Below are 23,704 nucleotides of genomic sequence, written 5' to 3' on the forward strand. Positions count from 1 at the left end.
TAACGTAGGGTTAAAATCTCACACTTAAGAAGTTGTAGTCTCCGGATAAGTACATGTAGGCAGCTCTGCTTTTCTCAGTACTCCCTGACTCCCTCACTGCCAAGAGTTGTGGCTCTCTGCAGCTTACTGGCAACCTCTCCTGGGTTATGGGGTATAGTTGGTTATTTCTATTACAAGTTTCTTTCAGGGATATGTGCCCCTTTGGACTTTTTTTTTTTTTTTTTTTAATAAAAACAATTCCTACATGATTCTTCAAAGATATTCCAGTCCACATACTTCTGGTTTAGGTGTAGGTCTTGCTGTCGTTGCTGTTTACAAGCATGTCTTTGGGGGAGAGTGGGATTGTTTCCTTCTGAGACACAGAGAGTGAGGAAGATCTGTTGGTAATTGTAGGGTGACTGTAGGGTAGTTCTGAAGCAGCTGAGGGCACGATGTGCCTGGAACAGATGCTGTGGGAGTAATAGGCTGCGCAGCTTGCTCAGAAACAAACTCTCTGTGCTTCAGCAGGGGGTGAAGTGGCTTGCAAAAATACCGTAAGCTTCTACCAAGAGCCTGAGAATTTGGAGCGTACACGTAGTTTGCCCACTGTCCATGCTGAGGGCACTAATCTGCTGAAGCAATGGAGAGCTTCCAGATACCCCAAGGAAAACCGAGAGCTGCCTGCACTCTGCTGCAGCGGAGGTTGGGAACTCCTGTCCTGGGAGCAGAGGGAAAGTCAGACCCTTGAGCTCTCATCTGTCCTTGGCACTGAAAGAGGTCTTGATTTTCCAGTAGTGCTGGACATGACAGGCTCTGGGACTTTGTCCTGCTTACATGATGTGAGTTAGTCATTACACCGACCAGCTGTGGGGAGAGTCTCTGTCCCCATTGAAGCTTTGCCTGCATACAGACCCCAAAAGACTCTCAGAGTCCCCATTCTGTTTTTTTTCCCCACACAAACTTTTTGATGAGGAGAGGAAATGGTGCTGCCTGGTACAAGAATTACAGCCTGTTCTAGTCTTTGCAGGAGAGTTTATTTAAAGAGCTACCTCTGTCCTCTGCAGTGTGCTTGTCGCTGACACGCAGCTCTCTAAGATGACAGACAAGGCTAAAAATAACATGTGGAAGCAGCTTGGTGCAATTTCATGTGACCTGTCTCCCCAGCCCTTGTATTGATGGCGACAAGATTTTTGTCACGGGGAAAAAAAATTGAGAGAACAAAGCATGTGTCTAGCCATGTCTGCTGAAAGCCAGAGAAAATTCCTGTGCTCCCCTTCCCCCTGCCAAGCTAGCTCCTCACATGCTGGATTGGAAGAAGTTTAAGGGCCCTAGTAGGGAGCTAGCTCCAATGTTCTTGCAGATGAAATAGTTTAAAAAAAAAAAAAAAACCAACAAAAAAACCCCCAAAAAAACCCAAAATGCATCCCCTTTCAGCAAAGGTTTTCTGATTCTTCAGGAGCTGATGTCATGGCCTCTGTTAGATCAATGCTACATATTTTCATGTCATTTCATTGTGAGGATTTTAAAAAGCCCAGACTCTGAATTTAGTTGACTCCTTTCTCTGAAGCTTGGATTTTATATTTGCATTAAATAAAAGTTAAGATTTTGTGTGTTAAACTCTGATATTATATAACTTCAGCCCCAAAACTGAATTTGTCAGCAATAACCAGATATTTAAATCCCATGTAGCAACAACAGGCATCGCCACCGTTAGCAAACAAATGGAATTTCCCCATTGCTAGACAGGAAATATGTCATGTTCCCATAAAGGCAGGGGAGCTGCTGAACCCAGCAGAGATCTCCTTAGTAAACCAAAATGAAACTAAATCTGGCACAAGACTTTCTGTGCTCATTTAAATGCGTGTGTGTATATATATACACACACAGAGAGAGACACACACACATATATGTATCTTTATTCACACATGCACACTTCTCCTTTCTTCCTTCCTCTTTTTCACTCCTCAAAAAAAAAAACCCACTAAAGAATAGAAGTCAGCAGAAAGGATAAGCTGTATCTATACTGTGGCAATGCCATCAGTGTTTCAAACCTGGATGTCTCTTAAAGAAGGTGCCATGGCTGTGTTTTTCTCCCCCCTAGTTAGAGGGTCATGCCAGTGGGGACCTGGGAACAGCTCAGCCTTGCCTGAGGGACAGCTGTACACAGGGGTGGTGACAGCAGTGTCCTCAGTGCTTCCCATTGGGGAATTTGGCAGGGCTTGGAAACTGCTGCCTCTCAGGACATCTCTCAGGCTTTGCCTGGTGCCCACCCGGTTGCAGAGCTCTCAAATTCACAGCACATGGGAGCATAGGCTGGCAGCAGTGGCTGCCTACAGGAGAGCAGGACTTTGCCGGGGGGACTGAGCTTAGTTTTGTTTCTTCTTCACTGTACCTCATTTCCTTCAACTAACCCTTTTCTTCTCTTGTGAGGCCTGGTGGAGGAACCTGTAGCACAAGGCTACGGTCTTCTCTCTTTCTGTAGGGCTCTGCAGCCAGGCTAATCCCTCGGCTCCCTGACTGCAGGGTTCTCCCAGCAGTGAGATGCAAGAGATGAAGGCATGGCTGATGGTCCTAACTGCCTATCATCAGCTGGAAATAAATGTAAAATACATTGCACACAATACAAATAACCTTTTTTATTGTGTTGACTCTTACAGAACTATAACAGAAATTTTTTTTTTTTCAACTGAGTGCACAGTAATGTGCTTTGAGGGATTCCATTTATTTTTGCTATAATACTGCATTGAGTAGTTAATGAAATGTCTGCAAGTTCGTAATGGAAGCCTACTTTGGACCTATTCTGCATAGACAGTCAGTGAATTTGATTGCTCGCTCAACCTGAATGAGTTCCTCAACCTATAATGACAATTTCTACATGGCCCTGCCAAGTAGCTGGGTCTCTACATCCTTCTAATATCCTGACATGTGGCTTTTGTTTTTTAAAATGAAAGTGAACAGTTACAGCAGGTTCCAGTGAATGAAGTCCTGGAGGATGCTGGATGTTAAAGGGATATCTGAGTAAGCAGGAGTGTTTATTTAGCTTCCTGCAGATTTCTGTGCCATGGTGCTGGACAGATGTGTTAAATGCAGTCTGCACTTAGCTGCCTTCCTCTTCAGCCAAGAGGACTAAAACTGGTTAGAGCAAGAGCCTGGCATGTGGGGCACCAGGGTGTTGTCCTCTGCTCTGCTGTCAATTCATGGTATGAACAAGGTCACATGAAGCAGTTCAGTGCTTCTTGCAGCAATATAACTCTGTGTGGAAGACTTTATTCAGATTTGTGGTTGCCAAAGTCTTCCACAGTGTCTGTGTGGAGCACAGACACAGCAGCCCTTGCTTTTCCAGGGCTGTAGGTGATGTTGTATAGTATAATTGTGTGTGGATGAAAGTGGGGATCGTGGTTTGCAACTGTTTGTTGTGTAACAGAACCATTGGGAACAGTATCTTTTACTCTGCTGGTTCAGGGCACTTTTCATTTCAGTTTATTTACCTTTGTCTTTAATTTTCTTGGTGTCTTTCTTCCCTTTTCCTGGGTATAACGTTTTCACATACAGATGTCTCCTCGCTCTGCCCGGCGACGTTGGTCCATACAAGCAATTAACGACTTCCCGGTACTGTGCGCTGTGCTAATACTGTCCTTGATCTAACCCTGTCTTCTGCCCAAGGCCCAAGAATAAAATGCCACCTGCCTGCCTTTGAGTAACCTGCACAGAGGTGGGGGACTTGCACTCCACACAGGGCTTCAGTAAGAGTGAATGCACGTGTAAGTGGACAGGAGCAGACACTAGTTTGCAGGGTACAAATACCGACCTACAACATGCCTATTTTACTTGGTCTAGCAGTCAGGAAAGGATGCCAAGGGGTAGTTTGAAGTGTAAGAAAAGATCAACCTCTAAGAAACAGAGTGTGCGCTGCAGAGGAGCTGAATGATTATTATGCATCATCAACCAACTGATGAGACTAACATTAGAGCACCTTGTTTCTGAAAAAGATGAAGCCTTGCTGAAGAGGGAGAATTACTTAAGAGCTGTGGAAGAAACAAACTGGTTGAGTTATTGACAATGATCTGTCATCTCATTAAAATGAGCTGCCTATTCTCAGTGCAATGCACCATAAAGTCTTATTTCCTGGAGCAATAAATAGAATTTCTCCTTAATTTGTGATCTTCTCCCAGCCCTTGGAATTGCACCACCCTGCGTTCAGTTCGAGTGGTTGCACTTCCAGCCACCCTGGCAGGTACTCCCTCCTGCTGGCACCTGCCCTTTCGAGACTGCTTTGACAGTCATTTTCCATTAGTCAGGTCCACGTGTCCCTCAAGCTTGAACATCATTCATGTGAACATCTTGATGATATCAGCATTGCTCAAGCTGTGCTGTAAATTTGGGCAATTACTATCTCATCACTCATCTGCCAAGCATAGGCAAAGTTTAGAAAACTCCATTTCAATTTAAAGATGATCTCTTCAGATCCGTTTTTCTTAATGTCTGTGTGAACAACTGTTTTTTCACAGCTGCTGTCCTTCATGCTATCTCTTCATAAGACAGCAGGGAATAAAATAGAATCCTGTAACACCTAATTTAACTTGGTATAATAGGATCAAGCCTTCCTAATTACAACAGCTCTAAGGCTATACTAGCAAATAATTGGTGAAAGAAACCAGAAGTAATTTACTTGACTCCATCAAGGCTTTTTGCAAAGAGCTAATGAAGAAATGTGAGCAGTGGAGACAAGAAATGGAGTTCTGTCTTAGATCGGGAACAGACTGAAAGAAAGAAAACCAAACAAGGAACTTGCCAGCTTGTGGTGTGGTAAATTGTGGTGCACAAAGGGCCACAGTTTTAATTCCCTTACCACTGGCTTGGAAGGAAGAACAAGTAACGATGTGATAAAGTTATAATTTTGTGTAATGTATACTTAAAAATGATACATGGATTAGTCCAAGTCTTGAAGGACTGATTGTATTTGTGGATAACCTTTGGAAGAGGCTAATCACGCTCTATAAAGCTGGCAATAGTGCCCAAGGCGAAGATGTGGGCATGCACGAGGAGAGGTGTGGATTATTTGTGCAGACCTTCCTTCTGGAAGAATTGCTCAGCATTGCTCAAGGTGCTCAGGGAAGCAAGAGCTTAGCAAGTCTAGAAGAAGAAATAACTCCTCCTTCTTTCTAGGTAATGACTAGCCTCCACTTCAGAAATCCCTGTGCTTCAGGGCAGGTGCCAGCTATTAATTGATGTAAGCTATAAAGAAATATTCCTGCTGTGGGGTACTTGATTCAAAAGTGCCTCAGATTGTTGGTTTGTTTTTTTTTTTTAGCCCCTTTGTGGAAGGTGCCTGGTACTGTGGGAGATGCTGGAAATAGTAAATGTTGATTATTTTGAAGAGAAAATCCAGGCAGTGCTGCGTGACCTGCATGGGGGAGTTAATCTGTAGGCAGTTGTTCAGAATAAAGGAGCATAGCTTTCTCTAAGGAGCCAGCAATTTTTAAATTTTATCTAAAAAAAATAATACTAGAAGCAGCTTGAAACTGACTTTTAGCAGGTTTAACTCTTTATTTCATAAATGCCTTATTGCAGCTTAATCTTTGGCATCAAGTCTGTTCCCTTCTGTCCGCAACCTTTCTCTTTGCCCTACTAATACCAGTTTATACCACAAACCCTGAAATTTTGCATACGCTTATGTGAAACAGGCACTTCACATTTCATGATGCTACTTAGAGCACTGCCTGCCTCAGCAGGATCCAAAGACACACATACCCAACTGTTCAGCATCCTTTCCAAGCAGGCATGCAGCATTTTCTAACTACTTCTGCTGAGTATGCAGTGATGATGGTGGTTGCTACGAAGCAGTTGGTGGCTTATTCTTGGGCTATCTGTTTCTACATGTAACCCATTTACTGCCATCGTTATCACCTCAGATTGCAGCAAATTACAGCCTTGGGTATGGTAGTGCAGGTGCAGGCTGGCTTTCTTAGTCATTATTCAGTGCTGTTACCCGCTATCACCTCCAACCCCATGATTGTCATAAATGCTCTGGTTTCTTTCCTTCTGGTGCTCTGAGGAGCTGATGAGTCTTAATTTACTATCACTGTAGCTATTTTCTTTCTTTTCTTCCTCTCCTTAAACTCTCAGGAGCAGCTGTGTAGATGCAGTTCTCCTTGGCATGGATTCTAGGCTGCAGAAAGAGCTAGACGTGTTGGGGGCAGTGCAGAAGACCTATGTCTTTGCCCTTCAGCTGTCAATAGTTAGCCTGGTGCATGCATGTTGATTTCTGCTTCAGCTCCAACCGTTATGTTCCCTGCTCCCCCTCGTGACCTGTGCTCCAGCCCCTAGGAAGAGACATATCTTCTGTTCTACCCTAATGCCCGTGAGCCTCAGTGACACCTTTCGATAACACCATAGTGGGAGCTGCTTCTGGGAGAAGAGGTGAGGCAGAAGGGAGGGAGGAACGTTGTAGTGGACCTTGGCCAGACAGACCCAGGCTACAGCTCTCCTTGCCTCTGGTAATCCCTGTTAAAAGTGTTCAAATATTGCCTGGTGGAGAGCTACTCCTGTAATTAACGCCAGCAATTACTTGGTTCAAAGTAGAGCTTCTGCTGTCAATGGCAATGAGCTTTACCTCATCCATGATGTTTCCCATACTTCTGATCATAGTTTTTTCTAACACTTTGTTGCTGTAGCTGAGGCAAACCTGAACTGCAAAAACCAGACATCTTTAATGGTGACTCTACATGTGGTTTTATGATTTTCTTCTGTCACAGCTCGAGGGGCAGGAAGTAGTGGTCATGGAAGTGTAGTACTGGCAGGGCATATGGCCATCAACTGACTCTACTCCAGGAGCTGCGCCAGTGAAGAATTACGGCTTCCCTCTTTGCCAGTAAATAGGCAGTGCTAAGAGGAAGAAAACAGGACAATGTTGTTGTGAGTCCAAGTTTTCAGGGGGTTCTGATACATTTAGCGTCTTCATTTGTCTGGTGATACGCTAACAGCAAGTAGCGGCAACCATTCATGGGATCTCTTTTCCATTCTCATCCTCATTTGTTGTCATTCTCCTCCAAAAAAAAAAAGTGACTGAATTACCTGTGGAAAGTGATATGTGTTGTCCATGTTTCTAGTCTTTGAAATGCCTGTTGGGAGGCTTCTTCAGTCCGCTCTTGCAGAGGGCAGGAGCAGGTTGAATCTCTTGCTGATGATGGGTCAGAGAACCTGCATCAGCTGCAAGTCCTGGGGACAGCTGGCTTACAGATGGTCAGGAGGTGGCAAGTTGCTCTCCAGATTACCTGCCGAGCTCTAGAAGCCCTTGGTGATAGACCTGCAGAATGTGGTTCTGCATCTGCAAGCCTGGGTTCAAATACCTGCTCGGACACAGCACAAATAACAGCTTTTGTTGTGAGATGCCTGGTAGCCCTTCCAGGACAGTGCCTGAGCTCTTGCCTGATGGCAGGTTGTTGTGCTGGGGCTCCCAAGCTTTGCTCAAGTATTGTTTTTGGCAGCATCAGCAGCTCCTTGCTGCACGTAGGAGACAGCATTTGGCTGCCCTGACAAGGAGTGAGGTACAGGTGCTGCTTTTATTTGGGAACCTGGTTGTAATACAGCCCACATCCTTCAGCACAGGAAGGGTAGCTACATCTTTAGGTGTTATCAAAAGAAGTATAGTCTGCCCAATGGCAAGAGAGCCAGAGCTGATCCAGGCAGGGCCTCAATTAGGAACTGATGGACTGAAAAGAGTTTGGTCTCCCACCTGACCATGTTCTAGCCACCTTCCACTGCATAGCACTGCTCAGCTTTGGAGTGATTTAGCAGATAAATAGTGCAGGTGAATTCTGCTTGGATGAATTACAACTTGAGGGGACATGGCAAAGAACAGAATCATGCCCTAGTCAGACAGCTTTTCCATAGCACTGAATGCTGACAGCCCTGTTTCCACCAGCATTTGACACCTCTGAATGTTGGGTAGCATGCACACTCTGCTTCTCTTTACTCTGGGGAATGGTGGAAGACCAAGGGAACCGTGGTGATGCTCTGTCACATAGGCATCCTTCGAAAAATCCACCTTCACTGCCTTCAAGTCTGAAACACCTCCTTCACTTACTGTCGAGCCTGTGCTTGAGCCTCTGAGCCTTGGTCACCCAGCGTCCAAAGTGACTTCAGGAGCACATCCTTTTTGCTTCTTGTGGCATGTGCTAGCAGTACGCTCAGTGTGGCAAAACCTCCCTCAGCACATGGGCCTAAGCTTGGGCCAGGCAGGCAGTGAAGAAGGAATTAATTTCTTAAGGTCAGTAGTTGGGTTTTTTAAGGGCATTTTGTGTCTGTGATAAGCCTGCCAGGTTCTCATAGGATTGCCTGATCATGGTCAAAGGCAGTTTCGCACCCAGCCATCCCAAAGCTGGCCCGACGTCCACAGTAGAAGTGACCCTGCTTGCAGGTCCAAGTCCTGCCCTTCCTGTAGCCCAGCCTGCTCTTTAGGAGCACCCATGTGTTGCCTGTGCTAGCTCTGCCTGCGCTGCGGAGCCATCAGCACAGGGCTGCTTTGCTGGCTTCTTCAAAGGTACTGTTCTGCTTCAGATGGGGGTGTAGGAAGCCCCACCAGAAGTGTCTCAGGAGACTCTCCATAACTCAGTATGACCAGGAGACACTTCTGCACAGGAGCATGGACTCTGTGTGTCTGTGAGGGAACACGCCACAGGGGAGCAGCATTGCAAAGCATCCTTTGCTGCACTTAGGAACCCTGCATAGCAGCCAGTGCTTCCCTCGGTAGAGCTCCAGTGCCTTCTGCCTGTCGTGCTGCTGCACATCCTCTCATCCCTCCTCCTCACCCTCCTAGAGTGAGGAGCTGGAAGGGGCCAGGATACCAGCCAAATACTCTACGGTGTTTCATACAGCCAAGTAACTTTAAGCAGCTTGGTGTTTAGATGGCCTCCGTCTATTACTGGGAGTATTTGGGAATCATCTTGGCTTCTTGTTTTTGTTCCCTTGTGTTGATTCCTCTCCTTTCTTCTCCCCCCACCTTATGTCCTGAGCCAGCTGTAAGTAGCTGTGAGCATGGTAGCTAAGGATCCTTGCTAGGAAAACTTGGGCCCTGTTTTATCATCTGCCAATTGTTTGTTCGAAGCTGTTGATAAAGCAGGAGCTGGGAGCCCTGTCCTGGTGCTAAACAGGGGTGTACTCAAACACTGAAAGAAGAGACCAAAAGAGACAGTCTGGAGCTGTCAGCTTGCCCTGAAGCTCACTCAGGGCAAGCAGAAGCTGCCTCCCACATGCCTCTGTGCTGATGTTGGGTGAAGTCAGCAGTGGTCTGTGTGCAGAGGGTTCCCAGACCAGACCTCTAATGAGAATAATTGAGCTGTCCTGCCAAACCTGCCCAGGTTTGATTGGCATCCCGATGCTGATTTGTTCTCTTATTGGCTTTCACAGGGGAACTCACAAAAGACTTTTTGAGTGAGTTTGACCTTGAGCTCTCTGCCTTGACCTGCTTTTCACTTCCTACAGATGGAGATGCTTGTTCTCCTGGCATGTCACAGATGTTTTCCAGGGTAACACAGAGCCTTCTGAAAGGCAGGTTTGGGTGCTGCTTGCATTATTCCTGACCCTAGTGCTTTGTTCCCTGGCCCAAGAAGCCTGCTGTCCTCCTCCCCAGTAACACATTGCCATTTGTTCTGCAGAAATCAAGGAGGTGGAAAAGCAAACGAGAAGGGACAGATGCCAACAACCGACCCATCAAAGCCGCTGGGAAAGTTATTATCCAAGATATTTCCTGCTTGCTGCCTGTCCACAAGCTGCTGGGAGAGCTCTACATGTGAGTACGGGCTGGCATCCTTTCCCAAATGAAAACAGCCATCTTTGGCATTGCTGTGCTTTAATACTGAAATCAGTCAGCACTGATCTTTGAATGTTTCCTTACCTTCTTCCTCTGTTCTTGCCTTGCTGGTTTTTTTTACTGTATCCCTCTCTGCCTGTGAGAGGGCACTTGTTTCCTATAAATCTGAAAAGTGTGATGGAAGAAGTTTGTGATGGGGTATTGTACACAGTTTGAACTGGTGCTCCAGCATCATCACTGCAAATCTTACAGGTTCAGGTTTTTGCCAGCTAAAGAGAGAGATTATCAGTACAAATTCTTTTTCAAATCTCATGTTAAACTCCACGCTTAAATGCACAGGCTTAAAAATCCCAATAAATGCTCATTTTCAAACTATAAAAGTGTTAGTAGCTCATAAGGCTTTTTAATTTCAGAAGTACTTGGAATGCCCCATTCACTTGGAGACTTGGTTGTACAGGCGAGTGTCCGTCCAGGAAGTTTTTCTACTTTAATGGGAAGGATGGAGAAGTTCTGTGTGGTGTTTGTTGGGTTGGGTTTTTTTTTTGAAAAACAAGGGGCTTATTTTTCCAAACTATCTAATTCAGATAGTTACAAAATCTCCTAAATTTTTTCTCCCTTAGCTTTGGTAATACTGTCTGGTCCTTGACAGAATTTCCAGTCTGTGGACATTCAGGGAAGAAGCAGGCTTCTCTCCCAGGGGGGCTGGAAATCTTCCTTCTCTCTTTTCTACATTATTAAAAAGAATGTTCTTTAAAAAGATGTGTTGGACCTTTCTTCTCTGGATATCTCATGTGTAAACAGCCTGACTCTTTTCCATTTCCTGTAAGACCTTAAGCAGTAAAAGTGTCAAGTGTCTCAGGAAGATTTCTGACAATAAGCAGGAAAGCCCATGTGGGTTTCCTCAGCCCACCTTGCTGGCATCTTGGAGACTCCTCGGTGGGTGCGTTACCCTACTGGGGAATAGGCTGAAGACCAACCTGTTTCTCCACAGCGTACCACCATCTCCCTCCAGGTCAGTGAGAGCAGACCAACAGGCTGAAGGGGAACAGGACCATGTAACCACCAGCTTCTAGGGACAAGAATGCATCTTGGCTTGATGGTATCCTGGCACAAGTTTAGTCCGATATCTCCTTGGAAATGGTGCTTTTTAAGATCAATCCCAGCTAGTTTGGCACTGGACTTGATGTGTGGTGTGTTAATGAAGATGAATAGTGGGAGAAGGATGGAGGTGATCCCTGAATAAGAGAGAAGGAATGGGATGGGATCCTAGCCATGCTAGCATGCTCGTATTGATCAGAAAGTTCTGAGCTGCTCGCTGCTGCCAGTACCACTTTCCCCCCATCCCAGCCCACCTTCATAGGTAACATGCAAGCCAGAGCTGAGCTATCTCCTTTCTTTTTAGACTGAATGTGAATAATATCCAGGAGACTTGCCAGAAGAATGCCGCCTCAGCCTTGGCTGTGGGACGGAGGGATCTCGTACAGGTATGACGTTAAATCAGACCTCTTCCTCAGCGTGCTGCACTACCCTCAAATGGCTTGTGCTGTCACCTTGATACCCAAAGAGCCATCTGGGTTTTTGGTGAACCAAAGCCTGTTGAACAGCCATGGCGGTGGCTTCTACCTCATTGACACTTGGCATTGAGAAATCCCTTCCTAGGGCTGCAAGCAGATTGTGTTATGCCCTTTGCCAGACTGAGTGAAGCACATTTTTCAGGGAATTCCTGCAGGCAAAGCCAGGAATGCAGCCTACTTTTGAGTCAGCAAATGGAGTAGCTGTGCACAGAGTTGCCTAGCTGCTGTCAGCATTTTGATTGGTGATTTTTTTCTTACTTATGTAATTGTTCTCATTGTTTGGTATTCATCTCTGCTGGCACTGGGTGCTAATTGCAGCTAGCTTCTCTCCAAGAGAGTCTGAGCCCAGGGACCCAGGTCCAGAATGGGGTTGGCTACTTGCCTTCAGCTAATAATAGGAGAAAAATGGCTGTTATGGCCCATCCTTTTCTGTGCAATTAGTCCATTGCAACAGGCACAACATTTGAGGACGCAGCAGTGCCTGAAAGAGATGGGAGCTGGCACTGCCAGAGGAGCTGTGCACCTCACCTGAGCGTTTGGCTCTTCCTAGACGTGGGCAGGGAACATGCATAGGCTTACCTGATCTAAGCAGAAGCAAACTCAAGCTGTTGTCTTGCTTCTTGGTTCTGCTAGACCAGGAGAGAGAAGGTAGGTCTAGTTCCCCTTTGTGCTTCATCTTGCTGTCTGGTTTGCCCACCTTGGACCAGGGCTTTGGTGGAATAACTTCAGCAAGATTCTCTGAGATACCTCTGTTTCTTGCTTGTTTTTCCCTGCCCTGTGCAACTCCAGCTTGTACTGCAGCTTGCCTTGTTCCTAGAAGACGTGGAGGCTTGAGTTGCAGGTTACATGTGAGATGTGCTCTATAGTAGTGTAGGAATTGGCATCTTTCCCATTTCCTTTCTGTGCTCTCTTGTACTCAGCCCTGTCCTTTAATCACTTTCTCTCCTGTTTCTTTCTCTCTGGTTGCACAGTGAGCAGCTGTGGGACTACTGTTCCTGGCTGTTCTTTGTACCTGGAGCATGTGTTTTTTCTTTACTTTTCCGTGTTGTCAGCTCTCTGATTTCTGCTGTCTTTCCAGCACTATGTTCCTTTTCCTTTCCTGCTCTTTTTTTCATGCCAAACTAGGAGCTTTGCTTTTCCCTGGAATATTCTAATTGCCCCATTTTAAAAGGCACAGCAGAAAAAACAGTTAAGATCAGTGGTATAGAGACTGAAAGGATGGAACCGTTTTCAGAGTAGAGGATCATAAATGAAGGAGAAGTTTCACATGAAATCTAACAGTTAAACTGTTGGAGTAGAAATGGCAAATTGTACTTCTGTCTGTGCTGGGCTGTGCTAGGAGAACAGAGGTGTTCAGTAACACTCACAACTAATCAAAAGATACTTTTCATGCAAATAAATTCACCAGTAAACTTTCTGCCACCAGACATCTCTGAACCCAAGAACTGTATCAAATCTAAACCCTTTTGAGATTTGTGAATATAAAATGCACTAATAGGTCTGTTAGGCTACCCTGACAGGTCTGTTAGACTATAGACAATTCTTCTTCAAAGTTTAACCCAAACTCAAAGCACGTGGGACAGGGAGAGCTTCGGTTTTGTGTTACTCTACATGTTATTTGTGACATGGAGGCTGAAACTGCTGCCTGCTGCCAGAAAAAAAGAAAAAAAAAAAAAAAGCAAGCTCCATTATTATCTGTCTGTGAGTGAATTTGTGCACACCTATGCCCTGGGAGTGTGGTTATTTCTAATTGTAGCTTTGATGCTTTTCCTTCCTGTCTGCCAGGTTTGGTCACTGGCCATGGTCGCCACTGATCTCTGTCTTGGACCGAAGTCTGACCCAGATTTGGAGATACCTTGGGCACAACATCCATTTGGACGCCAATTACTGGAGTCCTTGTAGGTGTCTGAATGCTGGGGAGGGGTTGGGGAATGGTTGCTGAAGCAGAGCCCTCCATAACTATGTACATTCTAAGGCATCATTTCAGATTTGGAGTAGTATGTATTTTTTTTTTTTTTTTCCCCTCTCAAGCCTGAGATGCATCAAGAAGGGAAGCTGCAAGTGTGTTTATGACATGCAGGAGGTAGCATTTGGCCTCCCGTCTAGCACCCAGGTCTTCCTTGGCTAACATTGAGCAATAGGCCAGGTACAGTTGGAGCTCTGCTTTCCAGCATGCCCACAATGCCTGACTTGGAGATTTTGGTTTTGTGCTCCCCACCTCCTAAATGAGCATGCTGGTGCAGCTGCTTTTTTCACCTCCAGATTCGCTGTTGCCATATAGCATTACTGGGAAATCATTCAGCTGGTCTCAAAGCCAAGTGTTAGCTGCAAATGTCTTCCTGCCAGTGAATCTGTTCAGTAGGGGACATAATTAGTAATTGATATTATCTGTCAATACACCCTATTTGGAGGTACAGGATTTGTGTGGTGTACTTTGTATATTGTTGCTTGACCTAGCTCTTTCCTGCTGTATGGCAGCAGTGGGAGGGGGAACACAGGTAGTTCTTCGTCACTCTGAGTCTTCAGAGCAATCCAGAAACTTCACAGCTATCCAGAAAACGTGTGGTGGGGTTTTGCCTTGCCTTGTGATCTAGATGCAGGATGCTTGCTTGTAGAGGGTTTTGTCAAAAAGACATTGTGTCTGGGAGTGAGTCTAATGGCTCCAGCATTACATCCAGTTAAAATCAGTTCTATGGGCATTGTTCCTGAAGCTGCACAAACTTGGGATAATCAGGCCACAAGTACTGCTGGATTCCCCCACCTGTTAGGCCACGAGTGTTTTCAGAAGGAGGACTTGGCTCCTTAAAGGTATGACGGAAAAGACAACCCAGTCCTGCAGAACACACATGCCTCCTGTGGGCAGTAATGTGACCCAAATGGATTTATGCAACAGGCTCGAAATTAGTTGCCCTGGAGTCTCAATGCCTTTGCCACTGAATTTTGCCCAATCTCATACTGTCTCTCTTTTTCATTTCCCAGGCTGGCTCACTACTCACAGCTCCACGATGTGCAGACCCTGGCCATGCTGTGCAGCGTGTTTGAAGCCCAATCCAGGCTACAGGGCTGCCCAAACTCCTATGGCCCCTTTCCTCAGCGTGCCTCCAACCTGGCCTCCCACAGCCGATATGTATGACCGCCATTTCTTTCCCATTTCTCTTGGATATCTTTGAACATCTTTCAGGTAGATGACATGATTTCCTTTCCTTTCCCCCTCAACAGCCCAGCTTTACTTCCTCTGGCTCCTGTTCCAGCATGTCAGATCCTGGACTTGGCACTGGAGGCTGGAGCATAGGTACTGAGACCTGGGGAGTAAACAGAGGAACCTGCCTCCCTTCTGGCCTAGGTTTTAGATTGCTCCTATGGTGGGGAAAGAAGGGAGTTAGTACTGGCTGTGATTGCTGCCAGAGCAGCTTTCTGGGGTTTGGCCAACGTGATGTGACTCCATGGCTGGAAGTGAACAGGGCTTGCAGTAACTGTGTAAATGCTCTCGCAGTCCTGCCCCTTCTGACTTCTGTAGCATGCTGTCTGACTGGGCTTTGGAGAAATTGTTACAAACACCCTCGACGTACCAAGCTAGTCGCCTGGATCACAGGTTAACCCAGAGCCAAGAGCTCACACTGCTGCCTTTTCCACATGGTGACAAGTAAAGGGACAGACCACTGTACTGGTTTGCTTCCAGCCTGGCTATAGCAAACACTCGGGGTGACTGCCTCAATGCTGCCTGGTGCCGTAGGCTTTCCACAGCCCTAGCGCTTTGCACAGTTTGAGGCTGTTATCCATGCTGACTACTCCTGGTAATTTCCTTGTCCTTCCTGTGCCTGGACATGGTTCCCAGGATTAGCTACTCTATCACCTTCCCAGGGATCAAGGTTGGGTTGACTGGCCTGCAGTTTCCTGGGTCCTCCCTCTTGTCCTTTTTGAAGACAGGAGTGACATTTGCTTTCCTCCAGTGCTCAGGTACCTCTCCCAGTCACCAGGATCACTCAACAATTATCAAGAGTGACCTCGCAATGTCATCAGCCAGCTAATTCCACAGAGTTTGGGGGGAAATGGCAATGCTGTGCTTTCTCCTGTCACTGGAAAAAACAGCAGTGGTTGGGAAGGTTGGGTTATTGGTGCCATGAGTACTTGCAGGCCTAAGGGCATTTTCTGCTGAGCTGTGAAGGTGTCAAAGACAAGTCACTCTAAAGGGCTCCAGTGTCAGAGTTAAAGCTGTTGGCTGATTGCTAGTGATATACATGGCCTGAGGCAGCATCAGCCCTGTTAGCACCAAAGCTGTAACTTTTCAGTTTGATATCAAAGCATCTGTGACACGGGGAAGAGTGCAGAATGGGGGTTAACAGAGCTGATGTTGTCTTATATTGGTTATTAGCAGTCTTCTCCCTGCCCCCAGGGCAATACCTTATATACAGAGGCCCCTTTACGTAACAGCAGCCCTGGTGATGAGAGTCCTCCCTGTCTAGGAAAGCGGAGCACAGACCTGCCGGGATTAACATTCCCAAGCAAACTCCATGGGATTGATTGCGTAGTTACTTTTTGTCTAAAGCGGAAGGCAAAAGGGATTCCTCCGTATTAGATTTCTCTGCCTGATGATCCCCATTCCTATCCTGTCACCAGAAGTGCAGTAGAAGCACTTGGCAAGTAGAGGTTGGCACTTAGTTTTCTGAGGTACGGCAGTGTTTGTAGGAATACAGAAGGTGATATGACCATGTCTTAGAGAGAAAACTGGGGTGTGCGAATGTGCGGTCTTCCATGTCTCCTTCTCCGGTTTTGAGGAAGTTTTGCTCGTAAGTGCTGTGCTTTCTGAGGTATGCTTACGACCTTTGATGCTTGCAGCAAACAAAGACATGGAGCAGGCCTCCACTCCCTGGTGCGAGTCTTCTCCAGATGACTTCCGTTACGGAAACCTAATGTATCCTGATCATCGGGAGCGTGAGAAAGACCAGCATGAGAAAAACAAAAGGTAGGTTGTAGCATGCCTTGGGGGTATTCAGGGATGCCTTACTCTGTGCCCAAGTCAGCTGGAACTCTATAGCCAGGTCTCTGTTGGTGGTGTGAAGACTAGAAAGAGAGTAGCATGCCTGCTCCTAGACAGTTTCATTCAGATGGTCATTTGGAGAAGCTTCATACTGCAGATCAACTCTGCTGGGATTGCATATGATACATCTACAGGTGGCCATGGTGGGGGCCCCGGGGCGGGGCAGTCCACCCATTGAGTCCACACTTGAGTGTAGAACAAGCGAAGGCCAGACCAGTTAGTGTTCAGTGATGTTTCAGCAACACATGGGAAGTAATCTGCCGCTCTTCTAGTGATGTGAGCTGGTTGCATAGCCATCACTGGGAAGAGGATTGCAACCAGAGTCTCTGAGAGCAAATCAGGTGGATGACAACCCTGTTTGTTCCTCAAGGCTCCTGGATCCTGCCAATACTCAGCAATTTGATGACTTTAAGAAGTGCTATGGAGAAATCCTTTATCGCTGGGGCCTGCGAGAGAAGCGGGCTGAGGTTCTGAAGTTTGTCTCTTGTCCTCCTGATCCCCACAAAGGAATTGGTGAGTGCCTGCTTCAGTCTGCTCTGGCTGCCCAGGCAGAGTCACAGCTCTGCCTCAGGAGCTTAGGAACATGCAGTCAGCAGGCAGGATGAAAAGTGTCCATTGATCTGCCCAGAGTTTAGCTCTGCCAGCAAATGGTTTTGGCTTCTTCGCAGCTCTGGGTGGAGATGAGCCTTGCAGATGTTGGTTCAAGGGCTTTGTAGACTGTAACATCTCTCCAGCGAAGCTGGCAATGTACATACTGCTACCCTAGCAATGTTCAGCTATTTATGCTGATGGCTATTCTTTATTCTCTCCGAATAAGAGCCCAGACATGCAGTGTCCTAATTCCTGCTTCTGGGCTGAATTGTCCTTACAGTGCCTGCGTAAAATTGCAAGATCTCTAACTGTGGGTGAGCTAGCCAAGAATAGGCAAACAGAGCGTTTCTCCCAAAATATTTTCAGCAGCATAGGTACCCAGAACTGCCGCTTAAGAACAGCTGCCAAAATGTGTTCTTCCTAGGCCTCTGGGAAAAAATGCACTTGACCTGGGAGGAGAGCAGCAGATGAGAGATGCCAGAGAAGCAGCAGTTGTCTCACCTTGTCACCTGAGACTCCTCCTAGGGAGTAACTAAAGTGAAAATTGGTGCCTTTGACCACTGCCATCGCCCCTCCATGGCTAATGGTCATGGCACTGACCGCGCTGACAGCACGCATCGAGTGTGCTCTGTGCTCTCTCCATGATGAGAAACAAAGGCTGTTCTCGTTTGCTCTTAGTTACACTTCATAGAGATAAGACAAGCGGGAAGCCTTCATCTCCGCAGCATGTGTCAGCGTGTCCCAAGCTAGAAATCAGACATATGTTCCCAGCTGACAGCTGTTTAGCCATCAGGGGAATTAGTGGGCCACTCTGTGCCCCAGCACGCCAATTGCCTGTTTCTTTGCTCCTGTATGGAGACCAAACTGAGACCTCTAAAAGTCACCATTCTCCCACCCTGAAGGATATTTGCGGCAAATCTCTTGGGCAGTGGGTTCAGGGGACTCGTTTCTCGAACGGGGGGCTGTATGCAGGGCTGCTTAGTCCACGATTCTTGTCAGCACTAATTGTCTTGCTATCCATTTCTTTCTTCCCACCAGAGTTCGGCGTGTACTGCAGCCACTGCCGCAGTGAGGTGCGTGGCACCCAGTGTGCCATCTGCAAGGGCTTCACTTTCCAGTGCGCTATCTGTCACGTGGCAGTGCGAGGCTCCTCTAATTTCTGCCTGACATGCGGACACGGAGGCCACACCAGCCATATGATGGAGTGGTTTCGCACCCAGGAGGTGTGCCCCACAGGCTGTGGATGCCATTGTCTGCTCGAGAGCACCTTCTGAGCCGTCCTGACAGCAGGGCGCCTGTGAACTGGATTTAATACTTAATTCCCAAGCCATGTTGAACCAGCTCTGCTCCACAGTGTCTGGAGGAGATGCCACAGGGAGCTGAAGCAGGATGTCCTGGTGGTGCACTGCAGTGACGTTTACAAGTGCTTCCAGTATTCCTACACTTCCCAGGTTGCTTTCAGACTGATTTGACCAAACTCCCTGTGTCCATTGCTGGCGATGGATGCCAGACCAGAAAAATTGCTCTCTCCTGCAGAAGAGTGTGTGAATATTGGCTAGTCTCTGCTGGGATGAGGAGGTGTTAAAAAGCTCCTTTGGAAACAGCTCGCCTGGCAGAGCACAACTCATTCCAGCTACGTAGTGTCTTTCCAGGTGCCTCGTTACAGGGGCTCAAAGTGAGCAAAATAGTCGTCTTTGCACAGTTAAGGCAGAAATAATTTGCAACCAACGGTGAGCTCTAAAGGCGAACTGTAAACTGCGCTCAAAGAGCAAATAGTCCATGGGACTGTGCTCAGAGTTACTTTTGGAAGCAACAGGGTCCTTATTTTGAATGTCTTGTTTACATCGTTTAGATTGCCCCATAAAGCAAAAGAATGAAAGTATGTTTTTCAGGATTACTTCCTAAATAGCTTCCTAATCACTGGTCAGTGTCTGCGGCTGGTGTGAAGAGCCCAGCCACATGCCCGAGGTCACTAGGATTAGTTGCTTTCTTCAAGCAGTTTTAGTACCATTACTCTTAAGGGTCTCCATCTCCTGCTCTGACCCAGTGATACAATGCACTTTAACTTGCCTGTCCCTGCCTTGTTAGTGACATGTCCTGGTGACTGGGAAAGGCACCTGCCTTTTGAGTTTGGGATCCACACAGCGTTTCCATGGATGGTGGCATCTGAGGGCATTTTGGAAAGCCTTTGCTTCCTTACTGGGAAAACACAAGGAGGACGCTTGCTCCATGCAACTCCTTTGGCTGTTTTCTCCAGACTCTATGGAGGGAATCAATGAATAATTTGAGATTTGCTGCTGATGTGCTTGAGTGGCGAGGCTCCTGAGCTGGGGAGGCAGCAATTTCTAGGGGAAAAGGGGTTTTGGAAGGGTGGTGGGATTCATGGAGGCAAAAGGTTTGTGCCTTTTCTTCCTCTGGAGCTTCAATTGGAGAATGTACCGGATTAATCTGTCTGTTTGGGGCTGTGCCTGCTGGGCACTCCCGTCCCGGGCATGCTGCTGTGTGGTTGCATGCACACCCCGAGCACGCAGCCTGTGCCTCTCCTGAGCAGGCTTCCACCTGAGCTTTGGTTTTGGGCAAATGTGTGGTCAGGGACGAGCCCGCTGGAGTAACCCGCCAGCCCACGCCAGCACGGATCCCTTCCTCCCGCGCTTGCCTGCTGAGCAGGGCCATGTGCTGTGCCTGCTCCCAACCTTTGTGCTAACTCAGGCTGGGGGATCCTGCCGTGGAGTAAACAGATGGTGTATCTTAAACATTAAAACATTAAAATTATTTTTTTAAGTGCTGTTCTGATAGAACTTGGTGTTGCTGTGCTAGTTCTCCCTCCATGGGGAGCCCCCAGCAGCTCTCCCTTCCAGCGTGGTGGTCAGTGTTTCACCCCATGGTTGGGCACCCCATGGTTGGGCACCCCACGGCCCTCTCCCTGCACCCCAAACCAGGGGTCCCACTCCGGATACCTGTGCCCAGTGGCAGCAGAGACCTTCAGTAACTGGGGGGCTCACTGACTGCTGCTGGGACCGCGACCCTGGCTCTCGCAGCAGCTGCCTTCATACAGGGACGATGTGATGGCGCGTGGCACCGCAATGCCACACCAGCCTGGGAACTGCCCACGGGTTGTGATGCACCTCTTGCGAAAATGAAGCCGGGCGGTGTCTGAGCCATTGGTGAACCAAACCCCATGTCCTGCAGTTTGGGGAGGCCCCGGGCAGTGTCTGAGCCCCCAGCAAGCAGGCAGGCGTGCTGGGGTCCTGCCCAGCGCTGTGCCAGCCCTCGGGCGAGGGTGCTCTCTGCCGGGAGCCGCAGGGAGAGGGCTCCCGCCCTCCGCCTTACTACGTGACAGCCATTCAGCTTGGAAGTATTTTCATTTCCATGCTTGAGTGTGCGTGTAGGTTGGAAGGGAAAGGAGACTTGTTATTTAAAGGTGATGGACTGACAGATCGTGGTACTTATGTGTGTTATTACAGTTCATTATGGTCTATCTCCATAGTATCTGAATACCTCCGAGGTGGAGGGCGGCTGGCGCTGCAGAGGGAGGCGGAAAAGCATTTGCCGTGGCTGTTTGTGCAACCCTGCACAGGTAGGTGGAATTTCTTCCTGGACGCTGCGGGCATTTGTCTCACACCCTGCAGCGTGTGCAGTGGTTGCTTTGGGAGCGGTCTTGCTCAATGCTGAAGTGACTACTGCAAGGAAACAAGGAATGGCTTATTCTCACCTGGCTGGAGCCTGGTGAGAGGAGAAATGCATTGCCTTCGCTGTGCTTGGCAGCCCCTGTCTGGAATAAATGATCAGAAATGGGGCGTGCTGCTGCACTGGTGACCCACGCCAGCCGCTTGTCCTCTTACCCATCTGCTCTTTGGACTAACTTGGTGCAAAAAGTTCCCAAATCTGGCCAAATCGCACTCTCCATTTCAGGCTTTAGAGAAGGGAGCAGGAGGGGGAGAGGAGGCAGGCACTGCTGGGGAAGTGGGTCTTGGCACAGAGCATGCCAGCGCGCCCCAAACCAGCTCTGGGGACACTGCCACAGTCAAACCAGGCAAATCAAATAGAGCATCCAGCCAAAGGCCAATGCCGCTGACCGTGGTCAGTCTTGCGTGCTGGGGTGCGGGGTGACCCCTTCATGGTTTCTGCTGGTGCAGGAACCAGGGGGCATTGAATTAAACCAGCCGCTCGGCATGAGGCAGGAGCGAGTTCTTTGTGCGCCACATGGGAAGGGGTGAAACCACTTCCTTCGGGGCATCATTGATGCCATGGGTTTGCCAGAGCTCCAGGAGCGACTGGGCACTTGCAGGGAGTGAAGCTCCATGCCAGACCACCACCGATGCTGCTGCCAGGCCAGAGAGCCCTGCCCATGCATCCCCAGCCGGCACCCCTCTGCGGAGATGCCGCCACGCCTCGCACCTGCTCTTGCCCCCTTCCCTGGCCATCACAGGAGAGCATGCCGAGCACGGGGAACCTTTGGGCCGACCCCAAGTAGGTGCTTGGGCAAGACTTGCTTCAGCTGCCTGCTGAGCGCATCCCCAGGGCCGTTACCAGTGCATCCGCCCTGGTTTTCCCAAGGATGGCTGGAAGAGAAAGCTCCCATGACAGCCCACGCTGTGCCCTCCAGGCCACCGTCAGTTTTTTAAACCCTTTTTGTGCTCTGCAGAACTAGCAGGCATGTAATGAGCATGGGGTGCCTTCCATGTCCCTGCTGAGGCTCTCTGTGCACGGAGAAGGAAGTTTAATCCCCAACAATCCCCAACAAACAAGAGTTTGGCAGAGAAACGATGATATCGGAGAAGGTGCCAAGGAAAACCTTTCCCTGTGGATGCTGCTCCTCACAGTGTCTGTATCGTCCCCCTCCTCCTCGTGCAGCCACAGCCCCATTAACCCAGCGTCAGGCTCTGCCAGCGCTGCAGGGCCTGATCCTGCCCAAAGCCCAACGGCACATTCCTGCCGTCTCCCTCGGGCCGGCCCCAGCGTCTGTCTGTCTGTCTGGTGGGTAAACCAGTTCAGGAACTGATGAGCCAAAACCATTTGGTTGCTTTCATTTTGGCCAGGCTGATCATCAGCCAGCTCCACTCCCCAATGCTGCTCACCCCAGGGGCCGGCACGGCATGGGGAGGGGGATGGTGGTGGGGACGGGTGGCCATCGGCAAAGCCCTCCGCAGCTGATTTGGTGCTGTTACGGCAGCGTCTGCCGTACAGCTCGGTCCCAGCACCGTCCCTCTCCCACTGCCACCAGCGCTCGGTGTGTCCCTGCTCCGGGGGGTGACGGGGTCCCTCTGATCCTCCATCTCCATCCTCACCGCAGAGCTGGGGGTCGGCTCGCCCACCCTGGGGACATCCCTGTTGCTGGCGTGGGGGAAGGAGCCCCTGCGATGGAGCCCGGGAGCCATCAGCACCCTGAAATGAGCGCAGGTGGGGTGTCAGCTCACAACGGGCTCCCTGATGTCCCCAAGGCCTGCTGCGGCGGAGCTGGGGACGGCAACCCCTGCGTGCTCAGGAGACGACAGTAGCAGAGACGCACCAGGGCAGCCGGTGGCTTTGCACCCTGTGCTGTGCCGGGGAACCCGGGGCTGGCAAAGGCTGGATCCTCCCCTGCCCCGAGCTGGGACCACGAGCGAGCCCCCAGCGTGGCCCTTTGCGGCACGGGGTACCCAAGGGACTTGGACACCCCGAAACCTGGGCGTGCGGTGCATCCCCCTGGCTTCTGGGCCATCCCCGTGGCACCCGGCCTTGCCTTCGCTCGCCCTCCTTGTCCGCGAGTGCCAGTCGGGGCGTGGGTGGGAAGGGAAGGGAAGGAAATGCCTTTCCCCGGTTTCACCGGCCCCTGCGGCTGCGGGGAGAGGCTGGGGCAGACCAGGGAGCGCTAGGGGCCGCTGCTCCCGGCACCGCCGTGGCCACGGGACGCCGTTGGCAGGGCTGGGCCACGAAGGACGTCCTGGACCCACGCCGCTGGCAGGACTGGCCGGGGCGACGGCGAGGCGGCACGGCTGGCGGGGATGGCACGGCGGGGGTCGCAGCCGGGGGTCCCCTCTGCCTCCCCCAGCGCCCTACGACGGGACGGTGGCCATCACGCCCACCTCGGGCACACCTGGGGGTCCGTCTGGCGTGCCCACCCGCCGTGGGATGCGGGTGCAGCAGCCTCCGGCTGGTCGCCCCGGCTCATCTGGATCTGCCTCCGCCCCCACCTCGCCCCCACACTCACCCAAAAAAACCTTAGCTCCCGACCGGGAGCCGCCCTGCCGTGCCGGAGGGCCGCGCCGGGGCTGAGCTCACCCACCTGCACCGGGGCCGCCCCGGCCGTGGAGGGTGTCGGGAAAGCCCCCCGGGAGAGCGGGGTGTCCCACCCCCCCCAGCACCTCCTTTGGGGTCTCCCCACAGCCTCTCGGGGCTCCTCCGGCCTCCCGCCCGGCCCCCAAAGGAGGTTTTTGACCACCACCCCAAACCCCTGCCGTGGGCCCCGGCTGCACCCCTCCGCTGATGCACCGAGGACGCGGCCCTGGCTGGGAACGTGCCCCCCCAAACCCCCGCTGCTCCCATCGGGCTGGAAAATTAACCTGTGCCCCCCCCCCAAAAAAAGGACTTTTTCCCCCGAGCTGGTGGCAGGGCGATGGCGGGAGCCGGGCGGGGAAGTGGAGCCGACGCCGGCCACCGCGGCGGGTTTGGCATCTGTCTTGATTAAAGGCCTCGCTTAACGACCGGCCAGCTGTGCCCGCCAGCACCCCA

General features: G+C 49.7%; 1 protein-coding gene across 4 annotated transcripts in view; it reads left to right on the forward strand.

The window, feature by feature from the left end:
* WDR59 (WD repeat domain 59) overlaps nt 1–19,774 on the forward strand; it is a 50,327-nt gene extending 30,553 nt beyond the window's left edge. The window contains exons 19-27 of one of the 4 annotated variants that reach the window (XM_069793790.1): nt 3,532–3,588; nt 9,636–9,769; nt 11,193–11,274; nt 13,150–13,262; nt 14,344–14,491; nt 14,584–14,656; nt 16,201–16,327; nt 16,773–16,915; nt 18,032–19,774. In XM_069793790.1, coding sequence (XP_069649891.1) covers nt 3,532–3,588; nt 9,636–9,769; nt 11,193–11,274; nt 13,150–13,262; nt 14,344–14,491; nt 14,584–14,656; nt 16,201–16,327; nt 16,773–16,915; nt 18,032–18,267 — 1,113 coding nt within the window. In that variant the 3' untranslated portion in view covers nt 18,268–19,774. The other 3 variants (XM_069793792.1, XM_069793791.1, XR_011326554.1) reach the window with 3 other exon arrangements.
* Nucleotides 19,775–23,704: the final 3,930 nt, after the last annotated feature.

Source organism: Haliaeetus albicilla, chromosome 10 (assembly GCF_947461875.1).
Source record: "Haliaeetus albicilla chromosome 10, bHalAlb1.1, whole genome shotgun sequence".
NCBI lineage: Eukaryota > Metazoa > Chordata > Aves > Accipitriformes > Accipitridae > Haliaeetus > Haliaeetus albicilla.